This window comes from Conger conger, chromosome 8 (assembly GCF_963514075.1).
Source record: "Conger conger chromosome 8, fConCon1.1, whole genome shotgun sequence".
In the NCBI taxonomy this organism is placed as follows: domain Eukaryota; kingdom Metazoa; phylum Chordata; class Actinopteri; order Anguilliformes; family Congridae; genus Conger; species Conger conger.
This window is the reverse complement of record NC_083767.1, coordinates 61,268,226-61,289,863: the sequence shown is the minus strand read 5'-3', so window position 1 is coordinate 61,289,863 and position 21,638 is coordinate 61,268,226. Positions and strand designations below refer to the sequence as shown.

At 52.4% G+C, this 21,638-nt stretch overlaps 1 protein-coding gene across 1 annotated transcript in view; it reads right to left on the bottom strand.

The window, feature by feature from the left end:
* The window catches only part of LOC133135814 (CCR4-NOT transcription complex subunit 4-like), a 39,498-nt gene that overhangs the window by 15,320 nt on the left and 2,540 nt on the right, over positions 1-21,638 (bottom strand). Inside the window, 9 exon segments of the mRNA XM_061253095.1 lie at positions 2,907-3,180; positions 3,788-3,845; positions 6,877-7,059; positions 7,286-7,410; positions 8,672-8,797; positions 10,378-10,479; positions 11,138-11,224; positions 11,935-12,132; positions 16,212-16,410. Of these exon segments, the coding sequence (XP_061109079.1) occupies positions 2,907-3,180; positions 3,788-3,845; positions 6,877-7,059; positions 7,286-7,410; positions 8,672-8,797; positions 10,378-10,479; positions 11,138-11,224; positions 11,935-12,132; positions 16,212-16,385 (1,327 nt within the window). The 5' untranslated portion in view covers positions 16,386-16,410.

The window sequence follows — 21,638 nt, the reverse complement described above, 5'->3', positions numbered from 1 at the left end:
AGGAAATAAGTTCCCCAGTGCAAGGGGAGACCGCAGAAAAGTTAACACCGCAAACTTTTTGGCCTAAACACCTTCATCAGTACGGAATTTATAGTGGTATGCCAGCTTTGTGCTTCATCGGTTTCCAGAAATGCCTTTAAAATGTGTAATGTGAGGTAGGAGGTTGTGGACTTGCGTGGGACAACTCGTTAAATGGCACTTGGCTCAACATTGGCTAATTTCTGTGCTAAAAGCACAATCGACAAATATGTATTTTCTGGAAATTTTACAGCTTGTTGAAGACAGTCATTAGGCTAATTATGTTTCGCGAGAAAATTAAAATTTCTTGCCAAAGGAGGAGATAATGTTTTGAATTTCCACTGACCAGTCAACCGGTTTGCCTTTTCAAGATACTGATTATGAAATATGTTGCTAAAATTAGTTTTTGTCAGTGTCGCAGAATGGTGAGGACTAAGTCAACTTAATAATAATAAAAAAAGCCGTTAAAAAAAAAATTAAAAAAAATTCCCTTCATTCAAAAAAAAATAACCTCCCTCTCTAGAAATGGTGATTCATCAAAAAAAAAAAATTGCGTGTAGAGAGCTTCATCACAGTCTGTCAACCACAGCTGAACAGGCTCTGGGGTGGTGGTAGTGTGGGGTGTGTGTGTGGATAGTGGGGTGTGTGTGGGGATAGTGGTGTGTGTGTGGGGATGGTAGTGTGGGGTGTGTGTGGGGATAGTGGTGTGTGTGGGGATGGTAGTGTGTGGTGTGTGTGGGGATGGTAGTGTGGGGTGTGTGTGGGGATGGTAGTGTGGGGTGTGTGTGTGGGGATGGTAGTGTGTCTGTGGGGATGGTAGTGTGGGGTGTGTGTGGATAGTGGTGTGTGTGGGGTGTGTGGGGATGGTAGTGTGTGTGTGGGGATGGTAGTGTGGGGTGTGTGTGTGGATAGTGGTGTGTGTGTGTGGATGGTAGTGTGGGGTGTGTGGGGATGGTAGTGTGGGGTGTGTGTGGGATAGTGGGGGTGTGTGTGGGATAGTGGTGTGTGTGGGGATGGTAGTGTGGGGTGTGTGTGGGGATGGTAGTGTGGGGTGTGTGTGGGGATAGTGGTGTGTGTGGGGATGGTAGTGTGGGGTGTGTGTGTGGATAGTGGTGTGTGTGTGGGGATGGTAGTGTGGGGTGTGTGTGGATAGTGGTGTGTGTGGGGATGGTAGTGTGGGGTGTGTGTGTGGGGATGGTAGTGTGGGGTGTGTGTGGGGATGGTAGTGTGGGGTGTGTGTGGGGATGGTAGTGTGGGGTGTGTGTGTGGATAGTGGTGTGTGTGTGGGGATGGTAGTGTGGGGTGTGTGTGGATAGTGGTGTGTGTGGGGTGTGTGTGGGGATGGTAGTGTGGGGCGTGTGTGGGGATGGTAGTGTGGGGTGTGTGTGTGGATAGTGGGGTGTGTGTGGGGATGGTAGTGTGGCGTGTGTGGGGATGGTAGTGTGGGGTGTGGCGTGTGTGGGGATGGTAGTGTGGGGTGTGTGGGGATGGTAGTGTGGGGCGTGTGTGGGGATGGTAGTGTGGGGTGTGTGTGGGGATGGTAGTGTGGGGTGTGTGGGGATGGTAGTGTGGGGTGTGTGGGGATGGTAGTGTGGGGTGTGTGGGGATGGTAGTGTGGGGTGTGTGGGGATGGTAGTGTGGGGTGTGTGGGGGGATAGTGGGGGGTGTGTGGGGGGATAGTGGGGTGTGTGGCGATGGTAGTGTGGGGTGTGTGTGGGGGATAGTGGGGTGTGTGTGGGGATGGTAGTGTGGGGCGTGTGTGTGGATGGCAGTGGGGCGCGTGCGGGGATGGTAGTGTGGGGTGTGTGGGGATGGTAGTGTGGGGTGTGTGGGGATGGTAGTGTGGGGTGTGTGGGGATGGTAGTGTGGGGCGTGTGGGGATGGTAGTGTGGGGTGTGTGGGGATGGTAGTGTGGGGCGTGTGGGGATGGTAGTGTGGGGTGTGTGGGGATGGTAGTGTGGGGTGTGTGGGGATGGTAGTGTGGGGTGTGTGGGGATGGTAGTGTGGGGTGTGTGGGGATGGTAGTGTGGGGCGTGTGTGGGGATGGTAGTGTGGGGTGTGTGGGGATGGTAGTGTGGGGTGTGTGGGGATGGTAGTGTGGGGCGTGTGTGGGGATGGTAGTGTGGGGTGTGTGGGGATGGTAGTGTGGGGTGTGTGGGGATGGTAGTGTGGGGTGTGTGGGGATGGTAGTGTGTGGTGTGTGTGGGGATGGTAGTGTGGGGCGTGTGTGTGGGGATAGTGGTGTGGGGTGTGTGGGGATGGTAGTGGGGCGCGTGTGTGTGGATGGTAGTGGGGCGTGTGTGTGGATGGCAGTGGGGTGTGTGTGGGGATGGTAGTGTGGGGCGCGTGTGTGGATGGCAGTGGGGTGTGTGTGTGGATGGCAGTGGGGTGTGTGTGGGGATGGCAGTGGGGTGTGTGTGGGGATGGTAGTGGGGTGTGTGGGGATGGCAGTGGGGTGTGTGGGGATAGTGGTGTGGGGCGTGTGTGGGGATAGTAGTGTGGGGTGTGTGTGTGGATGGTAGTGGGGTGTGTGTGTGGATGGCAGTGTGGGGTGTGTGTGGGGATAGTGGGGTGTGTGTGGGGATGGCAGTGGGGTGTGTGGGGATAGTGGTGTGGGGCGTGTGTGGGGATAGTAGTGTGGGGTGTGTGTGTGGATGGTAGTGGGGTGTGTGTGTGGATGGCAGTGTGGGGTGTGTGTGGGGATAGTGGGGTGTGTGTGTGGATGGCAGTGGGGCGTGTGTGTGGGGTGTGTGTGGGGTGTGTGTGTGGATGGCAGTGGGGTGTGTGGGGATAGTAGTGTGGGGTGTGTGTGGATGGCAGTGGGGTGTGTGGGGATAGTGGTGTGGGGCGTGTGTGTGGGGATGGCAGTGGGGTGCGTGGGGACCCACCGGAGGTGAACAGGCTCTGGGGCTCGGGGGCGGTGGGCCAGTCGGGGTGGCCCTGGGGGGCGGAGGGGAAGGGCGCCAGGCCGCTGGGCAGGGGGTTGGGGTGCCGGAAGTTGCTGTTGTCGGAGAAGAGCGACTGCGATTCGGACGCGGCCCCCTCGAAGGGGGAGCGGGCCGTGAGGTCAGCCAGCCCCAGCGGGACCCCCAGGCCCAGCGGGACCCCCAGGCTGGGGGCGGCCAGCCCAGGGGGGGACGAAGGGGGCGGGCTGTCCGCCATCTGGACGGGAAGGGGACATCAGCCATTATTTAGACATCAGCCATTAGCCATTACACTCATTTCAGCCAACGCTTTCATCCAAAGCCACTTACAGTTGATTAGACTAAGCAGAGGCCAGAGGCCAATGGCCCCCCGGGAGCAAGGTTAAGGGCCTTGCTCATATTAGGCTATACGTGGCCCCAAGCACAACGTGTGAGAATTTTACACTCAATTACACATCAGTGGAGACACTAATGCAAAGTATTAATATATTGAAGGAGTAACATGGTGGTTGAATGTGACCACCATGATCCAGGCCAGCGGTCTTCAGGCAATGACAAAACAAATGCGCATCATTTTTATATTTCTCAGTCATTTAAATGTATTTTAAAACATACCAGGCCTAAAAAAGTATATCCTCATGTGATGCACGGCTGAAAATAGGACGATAAATTTAAAACGCTTACTTCTCCAAAACTATAAAACGGACATATTTAATGCTTTCATTGCGTTTCTTCAATGCCCTCTTGTGCGAATTGTATATAAAAACCTTGAAAGTGTGACCAACCACCATGTCACTCCTTTAAAAAGGCAATGGGAGGAGTGCCGATTGTGTTGCTGCGGTTACCTGTGGTAACGTTTCCCCGTTCCCTATACTGAGTGACTCCGGGGGTCTGTCGCTGGGGCTGAAAGAGACAAAACCGTGAGAACACAAACACTCCACACAGCCAGGCACACCAAGCAGAGCTTCATCACAGTCTGGGTCAGCCATGATTCTGCACACAGAGCTTCATCACAGTCTGGGTCAGCCATGATTCTGCACACAGAGCTTCATCACAGTCTGGGTCAGCCATGATTCTGCACACAGAGCTTCATCACAGTCTGGGTCAGTCATGATTCTGCACACAGAGCTTCATCACAGTCTGGGTCAGCCATGATTCTGCACACAGAGCTTCATCACAGTCTGGGTCAGCCATGATTCTGCACACAGAGCTTCATCACAGTCTGGGTCAGTCATGATTCTGCACAGAGAGCTTCATCACAGTCTGGATCAGCCATGATTCTGCACACAGAGCTTCATCACAGTCTGGGTCAGCCATGATTCTGCACACAGAGCTTCATCACAGTCTGGGTCAGCCATGATTCTGCACACAGAGCTTCATCACAGTCTGGGTCAGTCATGATTCTGCACAGAGAGCTTCATCACAGTCTGGATCAGCCATGATTCTGCACACAGAGCTTCATCACAGTCTGGATCAGCCATGATTCTGCACACAGAGCTTCATCACAGTCTGGGTCAGCCATGATTCTGCACACAGAGCTTCATCACAGTCTGGATCAGCCATGATTCTGCACACAGAGCTTCATCACAGTCTGGATCAGCCATGATTCTGCACACAGAGCTTCATCACAGTCTGGGTCAGCCATGATTCTGCACACAGAGCTTCATCACAGTCTGGATCAGCCATGATTCTGCACAGAGCTTCATCACAGTCTGGGTCAGTCATGATTCTGCACAGAGCTTCATCACAGTCTGGATCAGCCATGATTCTGCACACAGAGCTTCATCACAGTCTGGGTCAGCCATGATTCTGCTCAGAGAGCTTCATCACAGTCTGGGTCAGTCATGATTCTGCACAGAGCTTCATCACAGTCTGGGTCAGTCATGATTCTGCACAGAGCTTCATCACAGTCTGGGTCAGCCATGATTCTGCACACAGAGCTTCATCACAGTCTGGATCAGCCATGATTCTGCACAGAGCTTCATCACAGTCTGGATCAGCCATGATTCTGCACACAGAGCTTCATCACAGTCTGGATCAGCCATGATTCTGCACACAGAGCTTCATCACAGTCTGGATCAGCCAGGATTCTGCACAGAGCTTCATCACAGTCTGGATCAGCCATGATTCTGCACAGAGCTTCATCACAGTCTGGGTCAGCCATGATTCTGCACACAGAGCTTCATCACAGTCTGGGTCAGTCATGATTCTGCACAGAGAGCTTCATCACAGTCTGGGTCAGCCATGATTCTGCACACAGAGCTTCATCACAGTCTGGGTCAGCCATGATTCTGCACACAGAGCTTCATCACAGTCTGGGTCAGCCATGATTCTGCACAGAGCTTCATCACAGTCTGGGTCAGCCATGATTCTGCACACAGAGCTTCATCACAGTCTGGGTCAGCCATGATTCTGCACAGAGAGCTTCATCACAGTCTGGGTCAGCCATGATTCTGCACAGAGCTTCATCACAGTCTGGGTCAGCCATGATTCTGCACACAGAGCTTCATCACAGTCTGGGTCAGCCATGATTCTGCACACAGAGCTTCATCACAGTCTGGGTCAGCCATGATTCTGCACACAGAGCTTCATCACAGTCTGGGTCAGCCATGATTCTGCACAGAGCTTCATCACAGTCTGGGTCATTAGAGTAAACCCTGCCCTCTGCTGGTACAACAGTGCATGGATGACAGTTGCGAGACACTTGTACGTTTAAATTTGGAAAGAGTTGTACTGGAAACATGAATGTGAAAAGTCGATAAACCAGAGAAATCCACACAGGGGAGAAATATTAATAAAGGCATTAAATGACCTCAGGTCAGCAGGCAAATATCAAAATATTAATGTTTTGTGTTTCTTTTGAATCAGCCTCCACTGAACACATTATCACTGTCAGGAGAAGTGGCAACCTTGAACCTGCACAGAAACCGCAATGTAACCATCCCCAATGCCCACCTGAGTGCACGGTACGACGGTTTTGTGCAAATGGTTTCAGTCCCACATCAGCCCTCGCACGCAAAACACTTCAGTTCAACATGCATGTGAAACGGACAATACTTGCTTTCCAAACCTGCCGTTGACAGCTGGTTGCGGTTTCAGATCAAAAGACTTCTCGTTCAGAATGAATAATGAAACTACGTCAATTTTCAGCAAAGGGAATCAGGAAAGGCACAGTGCCAGATCAGCCTATGAAGCCCTCAGACACAGACACTGCTCCCTGCTCATACAGCAGGGACGGGCAACTCCAGTCCTGGAGGGCCGCAGTGTCTGCAGGTTTAACTCCAGTCCTGAAGGCCTGCAGTGTCTGCAGGTTTAACTCCAGTCCTGGAGGGCCGCAGTGTCTGCAGGTTTAACTCCAGTCCTGGAGGGCCGCAGTGTCTGCAGGTTTAACTCCAGTCCTGGAGGGCCGCAGTGTCTGCAGGTTTAACTCCAGTCCTGGAGGGCCGCAGTGTCTGCAGGTTTAACTCCAGTCCTGGAGGGCCGCAGTGTCTGCAGGTTTAACTCCAGTCCTGGAGGGGGCGCTGTGTCTGCGGGTTTAACTCCAGTCCTGGAGGGCCGCAGTGTCTGCAGGTTTAACTCCAGTCCTGGAGGGCCGCAGTGTCTGCAGGATTAACTCCAGTCCTGGAGGGGGCGCTGTGTCTGCAGGATTTTGCTGCCACCAGTTACCCTGGCTCGAACAGCCAACAGCCATAGGAACCATGACTTATTCACTCGTAAATTAGACCACAATAAAATGCTACAACACGTGAACGTTTATCGGCTGCTGTTTAAATAGCGAAGCGCGGCTATAAATGACAGATTGTGTAAACGATTGGCCTAATGAAATCATTAAGAGCAGACGTTGGTCTGAAATCCAGAAACATCCGCGGCCTGCCTTGCCCGCCCCTGTCCCAGACCAAACCACGGCTCCCCTTCCTGCCCTCTGATTGGGTACCTGGAGAGGTCGCAGGTCGTGGAGAAGGGCCCCAGGTCCGACTCGGGTCCGTCCGGAGTCAGGTGGTCTGAGTCCGAGCTGCCGTCCAACAGAGGGGGGCTCTTCCGGTGGTCCGGGCACAGCCCATTGGCCGTTTTACCCGTCAGTAACGACGGCCACGCCTCCTTACTGTTGCTGTTGGGTCTGTGGGCGGGGCGAAAGGAGGAGGAGTCAAGAAAACGTCAGTTACAGACGTGGCAGACAGGGGAACGGTGGATCCCACAGCTCGACCGTTCGTACGTCACGCATTTCCACAAACATCCCTCGGCAGAGGCGCCACCGAGCTCCGAGAGGGGACCGTTTAACGGACTCGAATCTCCTTCAAAGAAGGCGGCCGTCGGACGGGCGGGGGTGGGGAGCGGACAGTTACCTCTGTGAAGAGCAAGATTTGCCCTTGGCCTTGTCGCCCCCCGCGGACGCAGTCTGCAGGAAGGCGGGGTTCATCTTGTAGAGCTCCTGCAGCAGCTTCTGCTCATACTCCTGGTGCTTTGCGGCCTAAGAACCATTACATTACATTAGAATTACATTACATTACAATTACATTATTGGCATTTGGCAGACGCTCTTATCCAGAGCGACGTACAGTTGATTAGACTAAGCAGAAGACAATCCTCTCCTGGGGCAATGCAGGGTTAAGGGCCTTGCTCAAGGGCCCCAATGGCTGTGCAGATCTTATTGTGGCTACACCGGGATTAGAACCACCGACCTTACGTGTCCCAGTCATTTACCTTAACCACTACGCTACAGGCCGGACCCGGGAACAGGACATGGCTAATGTCGCCATGCCGTGCAAACTGCTACAGACAGGGTCCCCCCTTTGGTTACGCAACGTCTGTCTCACAGACTGGCAGGAGGTGACATTCACCAGGGCCCTCTATCATGAAGCAGGACGACTGAGTTAGCTGGATAACTGCACTGAGTAAAACCCACAGAGCAGGATTACTGAGTTAGCTGGATAACTGCACTGAGTAAAACCCACAGAGCAGGATTACTGTTAGCTGGGTAACTGCGCTGAGTAAAACCCACAGAGCAGGATTAAGGCGTTAGCTGGATAACTGCACTGAGTAAAACCCACAGAGCAGGATTACTGAGTTAGCTGGATAACTGCACTGAGGAAAAACCCACAAAGCAGGATTACTGAGTTAGCTGGATAACTGCACTGAGGAAAAACCCATGAAGCAGGATTACTGAGTTAGCTGGATAACTGCGCTGAGTAAAACCCACAGAGGAGGGTTACTGAGTTAGCTGGATAACTGCACAAAGAAAAACCCACAGAGCAGGATTAAGGCGTTAGCTGGATAACTGCACTGAGTAAAACCCACAGAGCAGGATTACTGAGTTAGCTGGATAACTGCACAAAGAAAAACCCACAGAGCAGGATTAAGGCGTTAGCTGGATAACTGCACTGAGTAAAACCCACAGAGCAGGATTACTGAGTTAGTTGGATAACTGAGTAAAACCCAGAACCATCTCAAATCTTGAGAACAGGGACTGAAATAAAAAGAGCTGTTCTGGGTTTTTACCTCCCAACTCATTAATCTTGTTTTGTGATACAGGCCCCCCCCGGTGTCTTCGATCTAAATCACGCTGTGATTGGACAGGATGGCCAGATCTGAGCATCCCTGCTATATACAGCCTCAATTCTACCCATTTTACTTCTATGGTGGAGCCCCAATTCTAGTAATTCTGTGTCTATGGTGGTGGAGGCCGGTAAGAACCGCAGCCCAGCGGAACAGGAAGAAGGCGAGACGCCCACCTGCATCTCCTCCTTGGTGAAGCTGGCTGCCTCGTCGCCCAGCTCGTGCAGGTACATGCAGTCGGGTTTGGGGCACTGCATGCTCTTCAGGAAGTAGCTGCAGTATTTTGTTGTTCCTAAAGAAGCCTGGGGCAAGGAGAACAGGTCTTCTGAGAGGCACTCAGAGGAACAAAAGCGCCAGACAAACCCCACACACACACACGGACGACCAGACACAGGAACCCATTGAAAATGTCACATTATTCAATCACAATGGGAACAAATCTCTCCGGGAAGCTGCGTTCGCATGCAAACACTCGCTCAGACAGGATTCTGAAAAGACCTACAATCACCCTGCGGCTACACATACGACACAACACACTCTTTATGAACGGGTGTGTTCCGCACAGCGATATGCTGACCAAACACTCAATAATAAAAAAACGTTTTTTTTTTTTTTTTTCAACCCTCAGAGGAAAGTTTCGGACTAAACGGATGGTAAATGGCACTTTGCAATGAATGCCTTTCATTCACACACACACACACACACACACACACTGCTCTCTCTCTCTCTCTCTCTCTCTCTCTCTCTCTCTCTCACACACACACACACACACTGCTCTCTCTCTCTCTCTCTCTCTCTCTCTCTCTCTCTCTCTCTCTCTCTCCCTCTCCCTCTCTCTCTCTCTCTCTCACACACACACACACACACTCACACTCACACTCACACTCACACTCACACTCACACTCACACTCACACTCACACTCACACACTCACACTCACACTCACACACACACACACACACACACACACACACACTCACACACTCACACACTCACACACACACACACACACACACACACACACACACACACACACAGACACACACACACAGACACACACACACACAGACACACAGACAGACACACAGACACACACACACACACACAGACACACAGACACACAGACACACACACACACACACACACACACACACACAGACACACACACACAGACACACACACACACAGACACACAGACACACACACACACACACACACACACACACACACACACACAGACACACAGACACACAGACACACACACACACACACAGACACACAGACACACAGACACACAGACACACAGACACACAGACAAACGCAGCCATGCAAGGCACCGACCAGCTCGTCAGCAGCAATTGGGGTGTTAGGCGTCTTGCTCAGGGTCACTTCGACTGAACCGCCAACCCTTCGACTGGCAAAAGACCTTACCTCCTGAGCCAATGTTGCCCTCACTGCAATGTTGGACTTAATGGTAGGCATTTACATCGCCAATTCATACACACAGGATCAGGAGCAATTGGGGGTTAGGTGTCTTGGTCAGGCCACTTCAACACCACACCCAGGGCGGGAATTGCCCCGACTACACTGCAACATGAAGGCTGTCCTTTGCTGTGAGTCAAGCCAGGCCATACCTTTACATTACATTACATTACATTACATTACATTACATTACATTATTGGCATTTGCTCTTATCCAGAGCGACGTACAGTTGATTAGACTAAGCAGGAGACAATCCTCCCCTGGAGCAATGCAGGGTTAAGGGCCTTGCTCAAGGGCCCAACGGCTGTGCGGATCTTATTGTGGCTACACCGGGATTAGAACAGCCGACCTTGGGTGTCCCGGTCCTTTACCTTAACCACTACGCTACAGGCCGACCCACCTTTAGTGTCCTGCCGTCCACCACCACGTTGTTGACACACTGTATGGCTCGGAGCGCGTCCTCTGACCGAAGGTAGGTGACATAGGCACTGGCGCTGGGACCCTGGGGGTGAAAAGGAGGCCCAGTGAGACGGTTCTGCACCTTCCCAACACTCGCTCAACCCTCCAGTCCCGGGCCCAGTATGAAACCGCTCCACCCAAATCCCCCAAGTGGTCGAGAACATTTAGTAGGGTGTTAATAAGAGCTCCAAACAACAGCACAGCCGCCATTTTGACTGGTTGAAAAGGTATAAGGTGGAGAGTGCTATATGGCGCCCTTGAGGCTGAAAGGGTCAAACCTAGAACATAACTTTACTTCCCTGCGTGCCGCTTTTCAAAATAAGGATATGAGAAATGCTATTTACATTGTAATTAAGCGCTACATAAAGAAATGCCAAGTGCACTCTGTGTGTGCATCATCGGCTCGTGCCAAACAGGCTTTGAACCGCTTAATTCTGTGTTTTCTTACAGCACTCGTGATCTAAACATAGGAACTTCCAGGAATACATTCAGGATTACTTTCAAAGATTATCGAGCTAATCTCATAACTGATACTATAAAAAACTCCCAAGTACTCCCAGAACCGCAAACCTCCCGCATTAAAAAGTAAAAGTACATCTGGGTAATCCTGCCTCATGCTTCCCTGGAAACAGTGGTCACCATGGTCACCTGACCGTGAGTCACAGCTCATTGGCAGATTCCCTAAAGCCCCGCCCCCTTACCTGCGAGCCCGCGTATGAAGTGCTGTTGTTGATGACAACTTTATGGATCTTCCCAAACTTCCCGAAGTACTCCGGCCTCTTCAGAACCTGGACGGGTGAGATGGAGGCAGGGGTCAGGCGAGCATCCGGGAGGGCGTCTCTAAAGAGAGAGTCTCTGAAGAGGACCCACACGTCCTCAAGGCCTCGTGAGAGTCAGGGGGGATGGGTTAGGAGGTTGTTCTGGGGTTAGGGGGCCCCCTCGTCTGGGTCAGCCAGTCTCTGGGACAGCCCCACCATGAAAACCAGGTTCCTCTGCACAACGCAGGGGTTAGTGCATAGGGCATAGGGGATAGGGCATAGGGCATAGGGGATAGGGGATAGGGGATAGGGCATAGGGGATAGGGGATAGGGGATAGGGGATAGGGCATAGGGGATAGGGGATAGGGGATAGGGGATAGGGGGTAGGGGGTAGGGGGTAGGGGGTAGGGGGTAGGGGGTAGGGTTGGTTTTAGGGGATAGGGTCAGCCAGTCTCAGGGACAGCCCCACTATGAACACCAGGTTCCTCTGCACAACACAGGGGTTAGTGCATAGGGGATAGGGGATAGGGTCGGTATTAGGGTTAGGGGTTAGGAAATAGGGTTGGTTTTAGGGGATAGGGTCAGCCAGTCTCTGGGACAGCCCCACCATGAAAACCAGGATAAGGGGTGGGAATGGTTTTTGGTTTCCTTTATTTGATTTGATTTATCTGACATTAAGAACAATACAGGGGTGAGGGGATAAGGGTTAGGGGTTAGGGGTTAGGGGTTAGGGGGCTCACCTCTGGGTCGGCCAGTCTCTGGGACAGCCCCACCACGAACACCAGGTTCCTCTGCACCACGCGCACGCTGCCCAGGTGCTTCCTGTTCTCCGTCAGCTTCTGCTTGCGCTCATTCTGTTTCTGCTTCTTCTCGTTCTTTATCCGCTGCAGCTCCTCTGGGGACAGGGGCTCGTACACCGCCGGGTCTTCTGGGTAGGGCTGCGGGGGGCGGGGGGGAAAAGGGCCGGTTACAGCACCGCGGGGTTACAGCGATGACCTGCTCACACGCTACACGCTACACGCTACGCACTACGCACTACACGCTACACGCTACACACTACACGCTACACGCTACTCGCTACACGCTACACACTACACGCTACACGCTACACACTACACACTACACGCTACACGCTACACACTACACGCTACACACTACACGCTACACACTACACACTACACGCTACACACTACACGCTACACACTGCACACTAGGACTGCAGCTGCCTTGGATTTCACCATACATTTTTCCACGCCTTAGCAATGCACTTTGTGAACACATACACTTAAGGAATACTTTTTAGAAACGTGTTTGATAAAGGTGGAAGAACCCATGCACTCGCTTAGGATTAAAAGCCTCTGCCAAATGGCTAAAATGTAAATGTAAAATGTAAATGATAAAAGCATCGAAAATACATTTAGCAGACATTTCACAATATGTGAAACAACACGAAAAATGTAAAGGTATTTGAAATGTACCTCTTGTCCGTATGGGTTCGTACGAAGGACTGAATTTAACACCAGCCACAGGATGGTAAAATGGTGATTGTGGGGGGTAATAGTTTCTACACCGTCAGGCACTTTGGCAGGTAACCAATCAGGATGGGTTATATTGAACGGCTAATGTGGCTGATAATATGTGACTGGTGATTTCTAGTGTCACTCAGGCCAGGGGGAGATAAAAGATTATTTCATGCCCGGCTTGGATCCCTGAGTACACAAAGCCATTTTAGGACCTCTATTAACATTATTAGAGTTACTAATAAAGAGGGTGAGTATGGTGTGTGCTTAGCTTTAAATGTAGCAACTTTATCGCCAAGCTCTCGATAGAGAGGGGCTGTATGGTCCCGACAACAGCCTAATGTGCAACATTAGAGCTACACAGTGCTGAACAGCAGCACCAAGGGCAAATCTTACTGGCTAACACAGAATTACTTCTGAATAAGTGCTGCCATTTCTAAAAACAAAAACAATGTGGTATCTTTTTGCTACCAGACAGCCTAACAATGATGTAATTGGTAGGGGGGCGGTAGGGGGCAGTAGGGGGGGAAGTGGGGGGGGATGTAGGGGGTGGTAGGGGGGCAGTAGGGGGGGAAGTGGGGGGGAAGTAGGGGGTGGTAGGGGGGCAGTAGGGGGGGGAAGTGGGGGGGAAGTAGGGTGTGGTAGGGGGGCGGTAGGGGCCAGTAAGGGGGTGGTAGGGTGTGGTAGCGGGGTGGTAGGGTGTGGTAGGGGGGTGGTAGGGTGTGGTAGGGGGGCAGTAGGGTGCGGTAGGGGGCAGTAGGGGGGGAAGTAGGGGGAAGTGGGGGGGAAGTAGGGGGTGGTAAGGGGGCAGTAGGGTGCGGTAGGGGGGCAGTAGGGCGCAGTAGGGGGGCAGTAGGGTGCAGTAGGGGTGCAGTAGGGGGGCAGTAGGGGGCGGTAGGGGGCAGTAGGGGTGCAGTGGGGGGCGGTAGGGGGCGGTAGGGGGCAGTAGGGTGCGGTAGGGTGCGGTAGGGTGCGGTAGGGGGCGGTAGGGGTGCAGTAGGGCGCAGTAGGGCGCAGTAGGGCGCAGTAGGGCGCAGTAGGGCGCAGTAGGGCGCAGTAGGGCGCAGTAGGGGGGCAGTAGGGTGCAGTAGGGGGTAGTAGGGGTGCAGTAGGGGGCGGTAGGGAGCAGTAGGGGGCGGTAGGGTGCAGTAGGGCGCAGTAGGGGGGCAGTAGGGCGCAGTAGGGGGCAGTAGGGCGCAGTAGGGGGCAGTAGGGTGCAGTATGGGTGCAGTAGGGGGCGGTAGGGGGCGGTAGGGGGGCAGTAGGGTGCAGTAGGGGGCAGTAGGGGGCAGTAGGGGGCAGTAGGGGGGCAGTAGGGGGGCAGTAGGGCGCAGTAGGGGGGCAGTAGGGGGGCAGTAGGGCGCAGTAGGGGGGCAGTAGAGCGCAGTAGGGGGGCAGTAGGGGGCAGTAGGGCGCAGTAGGGCGCAGTAGGGGTGCAGTAGGGTGCAGTAGGGCGCAGTAGGGGGCGGTAGGGGGCGGTAGGGCGCAGTAGGGGGCAGTAGGGCGCAGTAGGGGGCAGTAGGGGGCAGTAGGGGGCAGTAGGGGGCAGTAGGGCGCAGTAGGGCGCAGTAGGGCGCAGTAGGGGGCAGTAGGGGGGCAGTAGGGGGGCAGTAGGGCGGCGGTAGGGGGCAGTAGGGGGCAGTAGGGGGCGGTAGGGCGCAGTAGGGGGGCAGTAGGGGCGCAGTAGGGGTGCAGTAGGGTGCAGTAGGGGTGCAGTAGGGTGCAGTAGGGCGCAGTAGGGCGCAGTAGGGGGCGGTGGGGGGCAGTAGGGCGCAGTGGGGGGCAGTAGGGCGCAGTAGGGGGGCAGTAGGGCGCAGTAGGGGGGCAGTAGGGCGCAGTAGGGGTGCAGTGGGGGGCGGTAGGGGGCGGTAGGGGGCAGTAGGGTGCGGTAGGGTGCGGTAGGGTGCGGTAGGGGGCGGTAGGGGGCGGTAGGGGTGCAGTAGGGTGCAGTAGGGCGCAGTAGGGTGCAGTAGGGCGCAGTAGGGCGCAGTAGGGCGCAGTAGGGTGCAGTAGGGGGGCAGTAGGGGGCGGTAGGGTGCGGTAGGGAGCGGTAGGGGGCGGTAGGGTGCAGTAGGGCGCAGTAGGGGGGCAGTAGGGCGCAGTAGGGGGCAGTAGGGGGCAGTAGGGGGCAGTAGGGTGCAGTATGGGTGCAGTAGGGGCTGGTAGGGGGCGGTAGGGGGGCAGTAGGGTGCAGTAGGGGGCAGTAGGGGGGCAGTAGGGGGGCAGTAGGGGGGCAGTAGGGCGCAGTAGGGGGGCAGTAGGGCGCAGTAGGGGCGCAGTAGGGGGCAGTAGGGCGCAGTAGGGTGCAGTAGGGCGCAGTAGGGCGCAGTAGGGGGCGGTAGGGCGCAGTAGGGGGCAGAAGGGCGCAGTAGGGGGCAGTAGGGAGCAGTAGGGGGGCAGTAGGGCGCAGTAGGGTGCGGTAGGGTGCGGTAGGGGGCGGTAGGGGGCGGTAGGGGTGCAGTAGGGTGCAGTAGGGCGCAGTAGGGCGCAGTAGGGCGCAGTAGGGCGCGGTAGGGGGCGGTAGGGGGCGGTAGGGGGCGGTAGGGGGCGGTAGGGGGCAGTAGGGCGCAGTAGGGCGCAGTAGGGCGCAGTAGGGCGCAGTAGGGCGCAGTAGGGCGCAGTAGGGTGCAGTAGGGGGCGGTAGGGTGCAGTAGGGGGTAGTAGGGGTGCAGTAGGGGGCGGTAGGGGGCGGTAGGGTGCAGTAGGGCGCAGTAGGGGGGCAGTAGGGCGCAGTAGGGGGCAGTAGGGGCTGGTAGGGGGCGGTAGGGGGGCAGTAGGGTGCAGTAGGGGGCAGTAGGGCGCAGTAGGGGGGCAGTAGGGGGGCAGTAGGGCGCAGTAGGGGGGCAGTAGGGCGCAGTAGGGCGCAGTAGGGCGCAGTAGGGCGCAGTAGGGCGCAGTAGGGTGCAGTAGGGTGCAGTAGGGCGCAGTAGGGGGCGGTAGGGCGCAGTAGGGGGCAGAAGGGCGCAGTAGGGGGCAGAAGGGCGCAGTAGGGGGCAGTAGGGAGCAGTAGGGGGGCAGTAGGGCGCAGTAGGGCGGCGGTAGGGGGCAGTAGGGGGCGGTAGGGCGCAGTAGGGGGGCAGTAGGGCGCAGTAGGGGGCAGTAGGGCGCAGTAGGGCGCAGTAGGGGTGCAGTAGGGTGCAGTAGGGGTGCAGTAGGGTGCAGTAGGGCGGCGGTAGGGGGCGGTAGGGGGCGGTAGGGGCGCAGTAGGGCGCAGTAGGGCACAGTAGGGCGCAGTAGGGGGGCAGTAGGGCGCAGTAGGGTGTGATAGGGGGCAGTAGGGCACAGTAGGGGGCAGTAGGGCGCAGTAGGGCGCAGTAGGGTGTGATAGGGGGGCAGTAGGGGGCAGTAGGGGGCAGTAGGGCGCAGTAGGGCGCAGTAGGGCGCAGTAGGGGGGCAGTAGGGCGCAGTAGGGGGGCAGTAGGGCGCAGTAGGGGGGCAGTAGGGGGCAGTAGGGGGCAGTAGGGCGCAGTAGGGCGCAGTAGGGGGCGGTAGGGTACCTTCCTGCAGGCGGGGCAGAGCCCGTTCTCGTCGGTGCGGATGCGGTGCCAGCAGAAGCGGCAGATCTGGTAGCCGCAGGTGCAGGGGAAGAAGTGCACATCGTCGATCTCCAGCGGCTCCATGCACAGGGGGCACTCCATGGAGTCGTCCTTCTGCTCCGGGGTCCGGGACATCCTACGCCAGCGATCCAGCCTCCGTCTGCAGGGCAGGGGGTCCAAACCCAATCACACCTCGTTAGAGGGGCACAGGTTGAATTAAGGGGTTCATTAAGGGGCTCAACAGCCCACACAGTGGGAGGTGTGGCTGAGGTCTAACAGCCCTGGTCCTGGAGAGCTGCCGGGTCTTGCTGGGTTTTGTTTTCACCTCAAAATCAGCACCGTGCTGAGACCCAGGTAACCAGGTGAGGTGAGATAACGGTGTAATCAACTGCTGAGTAACAACAAAAACCAGCAGACCCTGTAGCTCTCCAGGACCAGGGCAGGAGACCAACGTTGACAATGTGGGCATAGGGGGCGCGGGGGAACGAACACACTTTAAACGGGCCTGGCCCACCAAACCCACTTTACAGGACTGCCTACCCCTCACAACCATATTAAAATGACTGCACTGAGTTTGAGTTCCCTACACCCACTGCCTTCCTTCATTAGTGCTCTAACACACGCAGGAGGGGAAAAGATGCCCAAGCTATGATTTAAAAGTAGATCAGAAAGCCAAAACCGGGAAATTTCTGCATTCATCATAAGCTGAATATGAATTCCTTGGCTGTGTCCGAAACAGCAGACTTTCCTACAGTAGAGTGCTCAATTTGTACGCAGCTTGCATACTCAATAGTGTGCTGATTTGGACACGGCCCTTGGCCATCAAGTGTACAAGAAGGCATGCCTATCGCTAGAATACACCAATAACGCCTGGACAAAGAAGGTGCGTCACCCTTCACAACTCTAAGATGGCACTGCATTCGATCACTGGTGCGCAGTCACTTGCATTTGCACGGGGAACGTACGCAACACCACTGACGGCAATAAAGCTTGTGACCTTTGAACGAACATGCGTAAGAGTGAACAGGTTCTCCTGTAGAAATCTGACCTGTGTGGGGAGGTGCAATAAAAAGTCATTAAAAATCTCCAGCAAAGTCAATGGTTTTTTGAAAATCATTTTTTTCAACCTTCGTAGGAAGCCTTGCATGCTTTTCCACCAAAATATTATTTCACAAATGTTGAAATAACGCCTTGGATTAAAATATTGCTAATATGAAGACATGACATACCCAAAATAAAATGCTTACTATTCCCTCACAGATTATTGTAGCTGTGGCTGATGCGCTTAAAAACACAATGGAGCCACAGCCACAACACTGGACGAACCCTAGACGAATGATCATTCTGCATAGTTCTTTCTAATCCATGTCTCGGCAGTTTTCCAAACAGGCCACATGGAAACTAAATGATAGTATGGGTCGTAATGAGGTGTAAAATGCAGCATTTTGCTTACTAAACCATACAACACTTTTTATCCTGGAGAAACGTGTTTGACTGTCACCCTCCCCTACCTCTCTGGGCCAAACTCCCTCTGCTTGTAGTTCTCCTTAGACAGTAAAAGGTCAAGATGATCATAAATGAGAAAAATAATCGCAAAAGTACCATCTAGTATAGAAATATATTGATTGAGGTCCATTGATTGATGTTTTTGTCAAATACCCAACCCCCATCAAGAAGTCAAACACATTCCATAATTTCACATGCTATTTATTATTCAAAAGCAGGCAGGCTCCTTATTTCTAAGCATACCGAATAATGGCAAAATATTTCAAGCATGAATTTAGATGTTCACCAATGTTTCACATCACTGAAAATTCCCTCCATTGCGTCAATGTTGTTTTACTCAGAAATATTCACTCAGACAAGAGATTGCTTGGAACTCCTCCAAGGGAAGTTCTTCTATTTAGACATAGGCATGGCAAAATGGCACGGAAATGCGACAGTTTTGTTACCTAGGCGAAAACATTTTATTAGTCGTAGCTTCAATAACATGCCCAGTCATTTTTATTTTTTTATGAGCTATAATGAAGTTATACAGAATTTTCTTACACATGGATGGGGGCAACGCGTTTTATATGTCCACCCGTCAAAGATTATGAGATTTCACTGCCTGAATTCAGCCCTACATCCTCCTGGGGAAACATTAAGGAAGTGACAGAAAAAGCAGCCTGGTCACTTCTAAAGAAGCACGAAAATATCGGCGTCCACAAACAGACGCAGTAGAGAAGTGGAAGTGCATTGATCTTCACACGCATGTGGTGGATATGCAGGCCCACTGTGAGAAAAGGCTGAAAGCAGATCAACATCTAAAAGGAGTTGAACGAGGTCATTTACAGGTAAATTAAGGTAATAAAGAAGAGGCGGACCGACGTCGAGCCGATGTTCCAAGGCTGATGCTAATGTTTCTGCAGATTGGCAGATAAGTCCTTCATAGACACCCCCCCCCACCACCACCACCACCACCACCCACTGAAAAAAGGTTGGAAATACCAAAGTGTAAATTGCATGTGGAAAATGAGAACGAACGCTGAAAACTGAACTGGCTCCAGCTTCCGCAGGTCAGTCTATTTCACAAGTCAGGTTTACACAGTGGCATCTGACGTCCCTGAGCGTGCCGACACGGGCTGTACGGAGACCGATCCTGTACGATCAGTGTAACGCTCAGGGCACAGGTGAGAACATGTACATGTAGGACTTAGCAGGGCTGTAAACTCTTCAGGTTCAGCATGCTTCCCGGGTTTGACCTGACATTCCAGGACATCTTCGTGTACGTGCCCATGTGTGGCACTTGCCCACAACCGATTTGCTCTTTTTCTGTAAACTGTTCAACGGCAGCCACATTTAATATTTGTATTGTGGTACACTTGCGTTTATTTTTTTTGGTAAGTACCAACAACAGAATATTTGTGATATCTAAGCCAGTGTTGATTCCACTCCTAGATCTGAGACACACTGCCTTGTTGATATATTTATCTGCTTCCAGCACTCTAAAGCCCAAAATAGATTTAAGTGGCGTATTTTGCTCCAATACCTGGTGAGCAACAAAATGAGTCTGCCTCGGAGTGAAGTCATCATAGATCATGAGACCCAAGAGGAAATGACACGTTTGAGACAGAACGCGGGCAATCGGCTCCCACAAACAGCCACAACATCACCCACCTCATCACGGCCTGAATGAAATGGCAATTTAAAGGTTGCCAGCGGTTGCCAGGCGATAGAAAGCTATTACTAGATCATCTCTCTCAGGTATCTTTGAGTGTGTATGATGGCAAACACCAACCCCCAGGCATTCACATCAAATAGAAACTACTTGTGTTGTACATCCTACAGAAAATTATCACAGACACTTTACAGAGTAACATCATGTCAAAAAAGTGGTGAACCACAAATAGCACGCGTATGAAAAAAAAAAAAACTCCCCAGTTGGGAGAAAAACCCCCAAAATGGTGGCGAGAAAAAACTCCCCAATGGGAAGAAATCTGAAGAGGAAGCAGGGAAAGCCCTGAGGTGTACTGGATGCAACAATGACAAAACGCAACACGCTCTGCCTGATCTGCCCGATACGACAGTGGGAAGACCAATCTGGCATTACATCACTGCACAGTTATATTCCTGGACCTCCATTTTTTTGGGGGGAGTTTTGGACCAGCAGTGGTTGGCGGCTACATGCCTAGAGGTCAATGGGCAAATGCTGAACAAGGTTATTCAACAGTTCAGAAAGGAGTAGGTTTTTATCTCACTCCACTCCATGTACTGATCCCCCCCACGTGAGCAATTCTGTCAATTACGTTTTTTGACCACGCTGTAAATCATAAGTGCAACACTCACAAAAATATCTGAGGACAGCGTAAACCCGTGAAATTCCAGTTACTCAATTTAAGTGAATTTTGAGTGTTCAAGTCATATAAGGGCAAAATGCCAAATGCTATTAATGCAAGTGAGCTGTCCTTACAAGTGTGGGGGGCTTCACTGAACTTCTGGGGAAAAGAAAAACGTGACCTGCGAGCAAGTTACATAACATTACATTCTGTATGTAATGTGTAAAGTTCAACTCAAGATCTTTTTAATTGATAGACTAGGTTACCGTAAGCTCAGAAAGTTACTGAAATAATTCAAGTGAACATGACTGTTGATACTTAAACGTTAACTGGCGTTAACAGGTCATTTACATTATTTTTTAAATTCAAAATATATTTTTAATTAATAGAGGTTAAACCAATTAAGTGGCATTAAATTGGAAAAACAATTTTAGCAACTCTAGAATTATGTGGGATTAACTTTACTTTAGAACTACATGAAATTAAGTATTTGTTTAAGCCGGCAGTTTTCCTCAGTTTTTGAGTGAGCTGAACTCCCCTCAGGCTACACTGTTGGACGTCACCAGGAGCGAACGCACAGACACACAAAGGCTTCCTGAGAGAAGCCAGGGAAAGATTACGACAGCACGACGCTCCGGTCGCGACCCCTTTCAGAGTGAGCGGTCCGATTGCACCTCCTGTCCTCCAGAAAGTCACCTCGCTGCCCCGGAATGGCTTCAAGACAGGCAAGTCAAACAATACCGCTCTGTCAAACTCAAGACTGCTCAAGAAAACACTGATACCTCTTTTTATTCGGGAAATTAATTTCTGGCAAGATTTTTGGGATGACTGGAGCGCACTGTCAAAGGGTTGCCAAAAATTGCTGCTCGGAACAATGTGGAAAAGCTGTAACCTTTATGGAAATTTGAGCACACGAGCAGCCAGTATTCCAAAGCAACTCAACCCGTAATCCGTAGCCAGATCTCCACTAGAGTAAACCAGGGGGCTGTATCACGAAGCAGGATTACAGAGTTATCTGGATAAGTGTGCCGCGTAAAACCCGGAAACATCCCAAATCTGGAACATGGACTGAAGCAAGAGCAGCTGTTCCCGTTTTCACTCAGTTAACTTATGCAGCCAAGTCAGTAATTCTGCTTCATGAAAACAGTCCCCACCAGGGATCTGAACCAATAACCACCTGACTGAAGCATAAGCCCCTTGCTGGAAAAACTATGCAGGCACCAGGGCCTCAGACAGCAATGCGCAATAGGTAGCAGAACTTAATTTGCTACATCAGGGAGGACTGCAAGTCAACAGGCTATTTAAAATACAATGTTAATTTCTCCCTCCCTGGCATAGCTTATCAAATTCAGTTGTATAAGCCTGAGCCCATAGCTAAGGCACACATGTTGCAAAATTCCTCCTTCATATTGTACAAACCAAATTCAGGGAAAAACAAAGCAACATTCATGTGCAGGATTATTGCCAAATAGATTACCCAAAAAAGTCTCAAAGGCATTACAGGTCTCTGTTCTTGCATTTCAATAATTTGGAAAAACAACTTGTGCTCTCTCGGAAGCGTGTCAAGCAT